The 12,515-nt window shown below is 41.5% G+C and overlaps 1 protein-coding gene across 1 annotated transcript; it reads right to left on the bottom strand.

Annotated features, from left to right (window-relative positions):
* Positions 1–2,524: 2,524 nt before the first annotated feature.
* Positions 2,525–12,146, bottom strand: zmp:0000000521 (spindlin-W). Its single transcript, XM_048988784.1, has 5 exons — positions 12,022–12,146; positions 9,778–9,819; positions 8,877–9,124; positions 8,075–8,308; positions 2,525–6,013 (listed from the first exon to the last, which is right to left on the bottom strand). Exons 2-5 carry the CDS (start codon positions 9,795–9,797, stop codon positions 5,808–5,810), a joined length of 708 nt encoding a protein of 235 aa, XP_048844741.1. The 5' UTR covers positions 9,798–9,819; positions 12,022–12,146; the 3' UTR covers positions 2,525–5,807.
* Positions 12,147–12,515: the final 369 nt, after the last annotated feature.

Genomic DNA, 12,515 nt, shown 5'->3' with positions numbered 1-12,515 from the left:
ACGAAAATGTCAGGAAGTGCCGGATTAGACACGGATCCAATGAGAAGTAGTAACTTTACGCGGTGCTGGTTGTAGCTGCGCATGATTGGATTGCGCCGATCTAACCGGTTTGCAGCGCGTAATCCATGCGTCTAGCATGTCAAGCAGGAACCATGGATTTCTATGTCTGAACTCTAGCTGCTTTGCAGATGTGTCACAGTCGGTTTTAAGTCGGGGAGTTACGTACCGATCTGCAAATATTTCGGCTTCGATGCGAAAGAAAACAAGACAAACCACGTGGAGCAGTAATAATGGGTGAAATGCCACAAGCCTGAATGAATTGAAAGAATTGTTGCATTGTTTTGTAATGTCTTCGAAAAGTTCACAACTTTTAAGTATTTAGATTTTGTATCATTGATCCAGCTCTAGTATACAGAATAATAACTAAGGTAAAGATTTAGAGAGAAGGAGAGTCTAAGCTGATGAGATGCACGTCTCTCCACAGACGTATCCCCCCCAGGTGAAAATCCATGGCCCACACATGTTCCACTGTAGCTTCTTCTCTGGCTGTTCAACACATCCAGCAGCTCTGAAACCAGCCAGCTGGAAACCTACTGTCTGTAATTTACTACATTCACCTGTGTCTTTTTGCCATTTTGCACTTATTGTCTTTCCGTACCATGTACGCATGCGATTATTCTATCCCTTCCAGTTGTATGTATTGTTTGTCTCTCTCAACCAATCATTTTTTCCTTCTGCCCTCAGGACATTTTTCTGCAAGTAAAACTCCCATGAGTCCCCAGCCTGGTCGCTCTGGTGGCCAGATTCTGGTCCAGCATTTGCATGCTCCTCTGCCCACTCTGACGTGGACTTTGAGGTACACGATCACTTGCTCTCTTCCCCTTGGGAGAGGACGGTTCCAATCCCAGTGTTGCTGGCATCAGTATCCAATAGATATGGGGCTGCAGGGTCAGAGAATGGAAGAACGGGCAGAAGTAAGTGCATGCTTAGGGTCCCAGAAGGATATATTGCAGTCCTCAGGCCCGGACCACTCAGATCCTTAGGCAGGCAACTAATAGCGGGAGCAGCAATATTCAAAAATGAATGAACAGATTGATAGTCTCTCTCCAGGAGACAATGTAGAGACAAACACCTACTATGCTATCAAGTGCTAATGCAACAGGAAGGTCGATACCAAGAGACTTAGATCAAGATTCTTCTCGCAGGCTGTCCGATTACTACATGAGAACTCTTTAAAGCAGGGCTCCTTATATACGCCCCTCGATTCCAAATCCAGGCCTTGTTTTCAGTTCTCCCAGGTAGTTAGTTTAATAATGACTGATTCTGATTGGCCAGAGGCTTCACACCTGACTCACAGGTAAAGGAAGGCTGGAAAATCAGCAGGACTCGGACTTGGAGGACCGTGATTTGAATAGTCCTGCGTTAGAGGTAACATGAAACATGCTTTATACTGTCACCACACTGTTTCAGACATTCCTCATTTTACTACTTTCGGACTTAAACTGCATATCTATATTATTGCTTTTATATGGAGCGGGAGATCGACAGGCGGATCGGTGCGGCGTCAGCAGTGATGCGGGTGCTGCATCGGTCTGTCATGGTGAAGAAGGATCTGAGCCAAAAGGCAAAGCTCTCAATTTACCAGTCAATCTACGTTCCTGCCCTCACCTATGGTCACGAACTGTGGGTAGTGACTGAAAGAACGAGATCGCAAGTGCAAGCTGGCGAAATGAGATAGGGTGAAGAGCTCGGTCATTCGGGAGAGACTCAGAATAGAGTCACTGCTCCTCCGCATTGAGAGGAGCCAGATGAGGTGGCTCGGGCATCTGATTAGGATGCCTCCTGGACGCCTCCCTGGTGAGGTGTTTCGGGCATGTCCCACTGGGAGGAGACCTCGGGGAAGACCCAGGACATGCTGGAGGGACTATGTCTCTCGGCTGGCCTGGGAACGCCTCGGGATTCCCCTGGAGGAGCTGGATGAAGTGGCCGGGGAGAGGGAAGTCTGGGTTTCCCTGCTGAGACTGTTGCCCCCGCGACCCAACCTCGGATCCAGCGGAAGATGATGGATGGATGGATGGATGGATGGATATATTCTTCATATCAGCTGTATTCTTTTTGAGCACAGTCCAGGGCTACAGGTAGGAAAAGCATTTCATTACACCAGTGTACAAATACAACTTGAATCTTGAAAACAAGCTCATACAATCATGTCACAAAGCATGAGTCAAACTGGTTCTAGGAATGTGCCAAAGGGTTCGGGGTAATTAAATGGCCTCCCCCATAACCAGATCTGAATCCAACAGAACACATTTGGGATGTGGAGGAACAGGAGAGTCACGGTAATTACATGACGTGATCGTGTCAACATGAGCCAAAAATGTCGAAACAATGCTTCTCGCACCTTGTTGAGTCCACACCAAGACGAGTACAAGCTGTTCTGAAAGCCAGAGCAGGCCATCCCAGGATTAATGGTGTCCGTAATAAAATGACTAGCGAGTATAAATATATTCAATGACATCAAAAGTGCAAAAAATATCTCTTTATTAACCATAGTATCATTACACAAACGGGATGATGAATTCAACACTACTTAGCAAAGCTTTGGTTAACAGCAGTGATAACAAGTACAGCGTGGGAAGGTTTAAGCGCGCAGCCTTCCAGCAAGCTTGGAGAATGCACAAAACCACACGTTACAAAGGAACTAGCACAAGCAAGGATTAGATACCCATAAATACCAGAAAACATGATTTGTTCTTAATTGGTGTTGGCCATGAGGTTTTCCGGTCCTAAGCGCTGATACATACATACCCATAAGTGTCCGAAGGGTGATCTTACTTCCACGCTCATAGAAAAATCATAGATTTAAGAAGCCCTGCTATCCAGGATTAAGAATATTATTGTGTAAATAACATAGATGGACAATTTACAAACAAATACACCTCCAAATAGCGTTGACTTTGTACTGCTTTGTTGAACGGTTTACAAAACCACGCCAATTACTAGAGCTGTAAATACAGACTTTTATGTACAGAGCTAATGCTACTTTGTAGCATTTCTGGGTTAACCATTCTAATCTTTCAAAAGTGCTGAACAGCAACGTTGAAGTACACAACAGTGTCCTTAATGTCGATAGCAATAATGCAAACCAGCACCCAAAATCCCATTACAGCTTAGCTTCTATGGACAGCATCCCAGTGTTTAATTTAATGACATTTTCAACTGTTTTGGACACAACAGCAGTGCTGGAAACACTGAACACATGTTCAAAATTCATTTACAATAATGTACATAGATATGTACAAAAGAATGTTTTTTTCTGTTTTTAGTAAAATTACATTAAAACAAATTGTAGCAGATGGTACTGCGACATGCCTTAGGAATCGGTTAATGTTTTGTATATATTGTCTGGTTCTTGTGTGTTGTCATATTTTTGACTTATTTCCTGTCACTGACATTCCCACACACCAGTAGTTAATCATTTAGTAACAAAAGATTTATTCAAATGACAGTAACAGTTATCAACATGTGAAGAGAGAGCTTGTCTGTTTCCTCACACATAAAGGAGAGTGAAGGGGCACCGCTGTGGATCAAATCAGCCTGATCCAACAAGACATTTGAAGGGTATTTCTAGGGAGCATTTACAAGTACATTAAATCAAAAGCACAAAAACAGATTACAACCACACTCCGAGGACCTAATTGCATCATTTAATGGACAGTTTGGTATTCACAATGGGAATAATGCAAGAAATGCAAATTATCATGCAAAACTTTTTTTTCTTCACACAAGTTAATGAAGTAAGGTGACAGTGTGCTGCTTATTTTCCCTACTGACAAGTATACGAACTACCCGTGGGATAATATGAGCGAACGTTAGCAGAGTGCATTATCCTAATTCATTACCGGTTGAGTAAAACCAGGCGAAAATGCCTGTTGGTACTGTGGTCAGAGATGAATTCATGCTAATTGCCCAAAATGGGACTTTTTAAATTTGGATGGATACATACAATTCATATAATGCACAAATTAAATATATATATAGCTGTATGGTTTAATATCACAAGTAATATTATTTTCGTCCCAGAGGACACTAATTATGCCCGTTTGTGATAAATGTGTATGTACAAGGAACCTGTGCTGTATTCAGCTGTTATAGTCTCAGCCTGCTTTGTGTGATTTATAAAATGGACACATTATGTGCTGTGCACAAATGAACAGTTTATGCATTTACACGATGGCGAGAGGGATACCAGGGTGGAAGCTGGCTAAGACGGCCAGAAGCAACCGCTGTGAAAGCGCTACGAAAAACTCAGCTCCCTGCAGATTGGATCTGTCAATAGGGCAGTGGCTACATTGAGCAAAGGACACTCTGACGGTGCACCAAATAGGGACATGACATGGTCACATGATCACCGAGGGCTCCTTCTGATTGGGAGCTCAAGCCCAGCCTGCTGGACTTCTCATAGAGCTGGTGATGAGACAGACAGTATTTATCACAATGCAGTAGATGTTAAGGCCAAACCACCTTACACTTCATCACTCATTCTTACTAGATCACTGTGACCATCACCAAGGTTAATGAACGCACACTCCCCCACTGGTCGTCTATTATAGCTCATTTCAATATCTGTTTCAGGTTTATAAGCAACTTGCTTTAAAAACTTTTTTATAGCCACTCTAGGGTCTTATTTCTAGGTTAGTACCTATTAAAATATAACTTAAATACACGTGAATCACAATTTAAAATGCAAATCATGAACTTATTAAATTCTGTGTTCACTGTATTCTGATTCCTTTCAATATATTTTATGGGTGGCTCTGTGCAGAAAGGTTTGGCTGTCTCACAGCACGTTCAAAAAAATATACATTATCAAAGTCATGGAATAGCGTCAATCTACACAATACATTCAAGGTGACATTAAACCATTTAAATATACATTTTTAAATTAGAAACCAAAATAACAATAAATGCAGAAAAAAAGAAAAATATCGATTTCTGGCATTTTTCAAATTACCACAAATATCTGGGATTGAAGTAGGCGATCACGTTAGTTAGTTCTGACACCATCGTCAACTCCGCCAAATCTACTTTGTAGTTTGTTTGTTCGGAATTTATATCAATGACATTTCTCATTTACCTAAATCTTCATTCAAATGAATCAATGATGCTTTATGTGACAATCATTCTTAAAAGCTAAAAATCTCACATTATAGTGCACTGACTCTTAATCATCAAAGTACTGATTGTATTAACACATAAAATTTAAAGCACAGATACTGCTGCCCTAAACAAGGCATTCTGCTCCTTCACATTATTAAAATTGTAAATTTAAAACTCCTGAAATGATATGTTATTCTCAGCTCAGAAAGTCATTCTAAAAAAATGTCAAATAACTTGTAAAGCTACCCTCTTGAAATAAGAATGTATGACAGAATGAAAAATATTTAGAAAATAAATATAGCTTGCGTATGACCTTCACAGCCTAAGGTATTTCATACAGGATGCTCCATGTCAGACAATCTAGCAAACTCACAAATATCTATGTGCCTTCATTGCTGTTGCGCTTTGCTCATTTGAAGGATCCTTCCATCACTGTAAGGAAGCACCCTAAACCCTCTGTGGTTGTCTATAGAACGACACCCAAAGTGAATGCTGCGGACAAAAAGACCCTTTATAAACGGATTCATCTGGACAATTGTGGGTTTAACAATAGCCTAGTATACCACCGTCTCTTTCCCAGAATGCAATGGGACATCAAAATGGCCAGCAATGATCAGCAAGCAAAAAGGACAAAAGGCTGGGTCCTTTTAGGTCGTCTTGACCAGGTCATAGACATGGATATGAAAGTCATCGTCGTATTTGATGTAGTAGACTGACGGCTTGGCAGGAACCTGGTAGATGACTAAGCCGGTTCTCTTCACGCCCTTGTCAGTAACGTACTCCACCTGCTTACCCACGAGGCTCTCTATCTCTTCCCCTGGCTTCCTGTCAGCTGGGAGTAGGTGCTTGTTCTCTAAAAAACAAAGGGAAACATACAAAATACATCAAAAATTATAATACAATAAATATTCACATTTTTAATCTCCTTGCTCTCAAAACTTGGTCTACGCAATACGATATCATGATATAATTGCCATACACCATATTGCCAAAAGTATTTGGACACCCCACCAAATCATTGAATTCAGGTGTTACAATCACTTCCATAACCACAGGTGTATAAAATCAAGCACCTAGGCATGCAGACTGCTTCTACAAACATTCGCGAAAGAATGGGTCGCTCTCAGGAGCTCCGTGAATTCAACTGTGGTACCGTGACACGATGCCACCTGTGCAAAAACTCCATTTGTGAAATTTCCTCAATACTAAATATTCAATGGTCAACTGTTAGTGGTATTATAATAAAGTTGAAACAATTGGGAACAACAGCAATTCCGCCATGAAGTGGTAGGCCACGTAAAATCACAGACCAGGGACAACACATGCTGAGGTGCACAGTGTGCAGAAGTCGCCAACTGTCTGCAGAGTCAATGGCTACAGACCTCAACTTCATGTGGCCTTCAGATTAGCTCAAGAATAGTGCGGAGAGAACTTCATGGAATGGGTTTCCAGGGCTGAGCAGCTGCATCCAAGCCTTACATTATGAAGTGTAATGCAAAGCACCACCATCAGTGATGTAAAGCACGCCGCCACTGGACTCTAGAGCAGTGGAGACACGTTCTCTGGAGTGACCAATCACGCTTCTCTGTCTGGCAATCCGAAGGACGAGTCTGAGTTTGGCAGTTGGTAGGAGATCAGTACTTGCCTGATTGCATTGTGCCAAGTGTAAAGTTTGGTGGGGGTGGATTATGGTGTGGGGTTGATTTTCAGGGCTTGAGCTTGGCCTCTTAGTTCCAGTGAAAGGAAAGGAAAGAAAGCCATTTTGGACAATTTCATGCTCCCAAATTTGTGGGAACAGTTTGGCCCCTTTCCTGTTCCAACATGACTGCAAACAAAGCAAGGTCCAAAAGGGCATGGATGAGCGAGTCTGGTGTGGAGGAACTTGACTGGCCTGCACAGAGCCCTGACCTCAACCCGATAGAACACCTTTGGGATGAATTAGACCGGAGACTGTGAGCCAGGCCTTCTCATCCAAGATCAGTGCCTGATCTCACAAATGCTCTCCTGGAAGAATGGTCAAAAATTCCCATAATCCAACCATCCATTTTCCAAACCGCTTATCCTACTGGGTCGCGGGGGGACCAGAGCCTATCCCGGAAGCAATGGGCACGAGGCAGGGAACAGCCCAGGATGGGGGGCCAGCCCATCGCAAGGCAAAATTCCCATAACCACACTCCTAAACCTGGTGGACAGCCTTCCCAGAAGAGCTGAAGGTGTTATAGCTGTAAAAAGGGTGGGCCAACTCCATATTAAAGCCTATGTATTAAGAATGGGATGTCATTAACGTTCATGTGCGTGTAAAGGCAGGTGTCCCAATACTTTTGGCAATATAGCGTACATGTAGTGCACATATGCAATAATGTGCATTATTGGACTCTAGGTAACGGCGTAAAAATTTGTCCAGACAGCAGCTTTTAGGTACTATATAGATGTTTACTTGTACCCACAATTTGATAAGATTAGTAGTGTGCATAAAATTAATTATTAATGCTAATAATTATGCCCAAAAGTTAGTAATCTGTATAAATACTGCATATCCTTATATTTTTAACGTCAGACTTTAAAATACAAAAAGTACCGTCACACCAGCACCATCTTTCTGCCTTGTTTATCCACAATATCTCCTTTTTAAAAGATGTCGTGTCTTTGCTAAGCTGTCCCCCTTCTTCGCCGCCTCTTCACACAACTATGTTAATAGACACTATGATACTAATCTGCTTGCCCGACTGTGAACGTAAGCAAATGCCGGGATGGTACCGAAAAGTTGGTGTCCGAGCAAAGTTTTACACCCGCTATCCAAAGCTCTGGTGATTTTTGCACATGCGTAATATAATCGCGACGTGATATTGCGCAGCCCCTACTCAAAACCGTTCCTCTAGAAATTTCAGGCATACGTCAGCAAGTGCTGGTTTACCTGCTTCGGGTAAAATACGCAGGTCTCCATCCTTGTAGTCGTCCCAGAGCTGGTACATGTAGAGCACAGGGTCCTTCTCATAGGTGATGTAGTACCAGTTGGTCATGATGGGAGCTCGAGAGAGCACCATTCCCCTCCATTCATTCTTTTCTCCATCTTCCTTCTCAAATAGATGCTCCACCGCTTTGCCCACTAGCTCCTCTGCATCGTGAGGGACCTTGATCTTATTGTTCACTGCGCAAGAGGGCATAGATGTCAGACATTGTTTTTAACGCAAGGAATGTGGAAAACAATAAAAGCATTTCTACGTCTAATATATTAGAGCTGCTTGATTATGGCAAAAATCATAATCATGATTATTTTGGTCAGTACTGAGACAATGGTTATTTAACACAGTTACTTACCGACTTTAGAAATATCATGAATTTTATCGAACGTCGAAAAAAATATATTTTTAACCGTAGTTTTCCATGAACTCTAAATTTAATTCAAATGAGAAACAAATTAAAGGGGATGGAATGGGGTTCTCTGGATTTATAATATAAGACAAAACGGGAGCAACATTGTGAAACAAAATGCGGCACAATAATCATTTTATCTCAATTTATTTTGTTTTGATAATTGTTGGAAGCCAAAATCGTAATTGAAATTAAAATTCGACTAATTGCCCAGCCCTATAATAATACTGATGTATCATGTAAATTATCTTTAATTTTGCAATAGGAAATAAAGCACCGGATCAAATAGATAACAGCACACCCTCCACACCAAACCGGCGTAGCGGCCCTATACTGTCACTCACCGACTTTCTCAGTGAGGACCTGCAGGTTGGAGACCCGAGCATCTTTGAAGAGCTCGATGCCGTAGACGCAATCGAAGCCGTCGTACTTGACCATGAAGAGCGAGTTGTTGACGGTCAAGCGGTCGAGGACGGTGCCCTTCCACTTGGTGAGAGCGCCCTTCTCCCGCCAGCTGTGCTGGATCCGCATGCCCACCATGTTGTTGGGGTCAGGAGTCAGGGTGTCGCCCAGCTCCCCACTGCTGCGTTTCCTGCACGGAACCCCCCCGCCGGGTGCACACAGTACCCCCACCACCTGAATGGGAGCTGCTCCATCTCATAGCATGTATACACAACATAGGATACACCAAAATGGGTACCACTCATATCCCCTTAGCTGAATGCGTCAGAATGTTCGCCATAATGACAACAACAGTGAGCCCACTCTGGTGTCACAAATGTTGTTTTAAATTCATGGGTAATATATAGTGTGTTGGGCCATCTTTGGCCTTAATGACCATTTCAGTGCATTGACAAACAGCTTTTGTATCTGGGCTCTGGTTATGCAGAGGCCTGTCTTAGTCTTGCCTTAATTCAAAAGCCATTTCATCACAAACATGTGATGTTAGAGGTCAGGTCTCGGGCCTAGCTACTGCACTGCTGACCCGAACCTCCATCCCTCAAAGTTATCATGGTGGATCAAACCCAACAGAACTGCCCATTAAACACAGAGCAGCTGCCTTGGGCCGTGTCAATTTATGCAGCCTTAATATCCTGAAAGACAAATTGTGGTAGAGATGCACCATTTAAACTGATATCCTACTAACCTAGAATAGTAATGAATAAACAACAACATGAAAAAGAACACTGTACATCATACAGAGGTAAGAGCAGCCTGTGGTGCTTAAGGAGTATTTCAGCATACCTGCCTTTTTTCTTGGACATGTTCCCATATATTCAAACAGTGCTGCAGAGAAAATAAAAAATTAAACAGAGATGGCTCAGACTAAATCTAAATCCCAAACACTCGACCCTCAGAAAAAAAGGTTGTTTGTTCATTTAAAATTCCAGTATTTAATCAGGGTTGCCAAATCTCACGCATCTGCCGCGACGCTCAGTCTTACGGCAAATCTATATCATTCCTGTAAGTAATATAAACCTAAAATTATAAATAATGAACTTAAAATCAGCTACACCAAAAGCGTTGGGGTAGTTTGCAGAAGGTAATAAAACTGAACATACATGTAAATGTGTGTGCAGACTGGACTCGAGCTCAAAATGACCCTGGTTGGAAACCCTGGTTTAACCTAAGCTGTCCCCATGTAATGATAACTGATCTTTAATAGCGCAAAATGTAAAAATCACGGCTTATGCTTTTGGAGGGATTTTACGTAGGTCAAATCATTTTGTAATCCTTCCATTCACACAGAACAATTTTTGAATGTTTGTATAGCTGTGTTACTTTCTTTATTCTTTATTTTTGTATTTATCCATTTTTGCACTTCTTTCAGATGCTGTTGATATTTTGCCTCTTTTTTCTTCCCTCTCCGTTACAAATGCAGCAATTGAAGATTGTGCTTTCTAGTTTACGTCTATGGTTCTTGACTTATCTTTCTCACTTACTCCTTCTTTTTTTTGTTCTTTTGTTCTTTTCCTTTCTTTCTTTTTCTCCCCCCTCCTACTCTGTCCATCCTCTTTGGCCAGCTCAGCCACTGCAATATTTTACATGTGCTAAAACCGAAATAAATAAATAAAACAAAAAGAAATCTATCAACATGAGAGGCCTATACAGAGTTTATAGAGCACCTCATGGTAAAGCAAACATGTTTGGCACAGCAGTGCAATCAGACCATGATTCTGCTTGCTAAAGCTGCCGGACAGGACAAGGGGAAAAAATAATTAAATTAAAAAAATCATTCTGTAATCATTTTCCCGTTCCTGTTAAAGAGTTTAGAGATCAGAGATCAAGGGTGCTTCAGAGGCGTTTCCACATGGAATCCGGAAAACAGCGACGACGACTGTCACGTTATAGCGGCGTGATAGTGACAGAGTGACGCAGTCAGGAAATTGTGAGATGTGAAGGATTTGTGTCTCCCACACGTCCACAACCACCGCTGTCACACTTCACACACCTACTTTCTCAAGACATCGTTAATGACAACTGCAAATCCTTCACCTATTTAGTTAATCCGTACCAGATCCGCAAATGGATAAAAGTTATCTAAATACTGCGCTGCTTTAAAGCCGAAACAATCCATGACGCTGCAACGAATTTGTTGGTTTGCATGTCGCCATTTGTCACATCGTAAAAATGGTTATCGGTCATAACTGAAGCTTTACTTCCTGCATGTTTCATCGCTGTCGTTTCTCTGAACAGCTGTGAAGGCTGTGCACAACGGAAACCTCGTATAATTACTAGCAGTTACAAAAAGACATCAATTGTAATGAGCAGCAATAAAAAACGATCAAGTTTCCGAGCAATATGTATATATGATAATATTTCTATATGTATCAATATGTCATAGATACAATGATACGATGACGTGGCCAATCAATAATGTATGCGATTTCCATCAGGTGAAATTAAAATATTTTGTTGCATTTCAATTAAAAATAATTACGTTTAATTACACTGGCGGTCAAAATTATATATTTACTCCAGCGCTACAACCGGATATCAACAATAACAATGTCGCCCATATTGCATCTTGTTTCACAAAATGCTGCAGTGTCCAGGAAAACACTGTTTTCATTCCGAGCTCCAAAATGACATCTTAAAGGAGAGGCTCATTTATTCACTGGCCATTGTGTTTGAGGTGTAATATTCGGTGATCTATTATTGTCATCAATTACTGTCATCTATGTGCATACATAGTACAGGAATGCGTGGTTTCTGTTATTATATATCCGCCAAAACGTATTTTGTTAAAATAATCGCTTCCTATATCTCCCTAATAATATTTTCTCAACAGCAGAGACCAAATCGCGGACTACGTCATGTGCCACAATAAACTAGGCTCGCATTTAATTCAGATATATTAAGCGACAACTGTCATGACAATATTGTAGCATGCGCAACAGGCAAACCCATGGGATTAAATAGCCTCAATTACATGTCCTTAATTCTTTCCGTCACCCGATTTAACAAGTGATATTAACTGAGAATTACCTGACGTCTATGTTCATGTCTGTGTGATGTAATTCTCTGCAGAGAGCAGTGTACCTTACGCGAGCTCCACAAACCTTGAGCAAAACGGGTAAAAAGAAAGCGTCGTATAAAAAACTACAACTCCCAAAACCTGATAAACTAGGCAGCCCTTCCCGACGTAAATACGTTCTCGCAGTGCACAGTGGGATTTGATGTTAATTCCTGACTGGCATTTTAAGTTAGTGAGAATAGATGGAAGTGGAAGAATGAAACGCAAAACCAAACACACGGTACATAACATTTGGGGACTGTTTTTTTTGTATTCTGGTTCAATATAATTGAAAATACGCACTTTATATATGAAATGATTTCCAAACATTAAAATTATCCTCCAGTGAACGACATTACCCACTGTGCACTAGTATATCGTACTGGACATTTTATTTTAACTGTATCTCTCTGCGCCGCACTTCCGTTTTCAGATTCGCTAATGAAAACTGTATGGATTCATCGAG

The sequence above is a fragment of the Brienomyrus brachyistius genome, chromosome 21 (genome assembly GCF_023856365.1).
Source record: "Brienomyrus brachyistius isolate T26 chromosome 21, BBRACH_0.4, whole genome shotgun sequence".
NCBI lineage: Eukaryota > Metazoa > Chordata > Actinopteri > Osteoglossiformes > Mormyridae > Brienomyrus > Brienomyrus brachyistius.
This window is presented reverse-complemented; position numbering and strand designations above follow the sequence as displayed.

What these genes read in the sequence shown, in the direction of transcription:
- zmp:0000000521 (XM_048988784.1), bottom strand. Translation starts at nt 9,797, where the DNA reads ATGTCCAAGAAAAAAGGCAG. An exon ending in ATGTCCAAGAAAAAAGGCAG is followed by an intron (nt 9,125 to 9,777) that starts GTATGCTGAAAT and finishes GGTTCCGTGCAG; the next exon opens with GAAACGCAGCAGTGGGGAGC. An exon ending in GGTCCTCACTGAGAAAGTCG is followed by an intron (nt 8,309 to 8,876) that starts GTGAGTGACAGT and finishes CCTCTTGCGCAG; the next exon opens with TGAACAATAAGATCAAGGTC.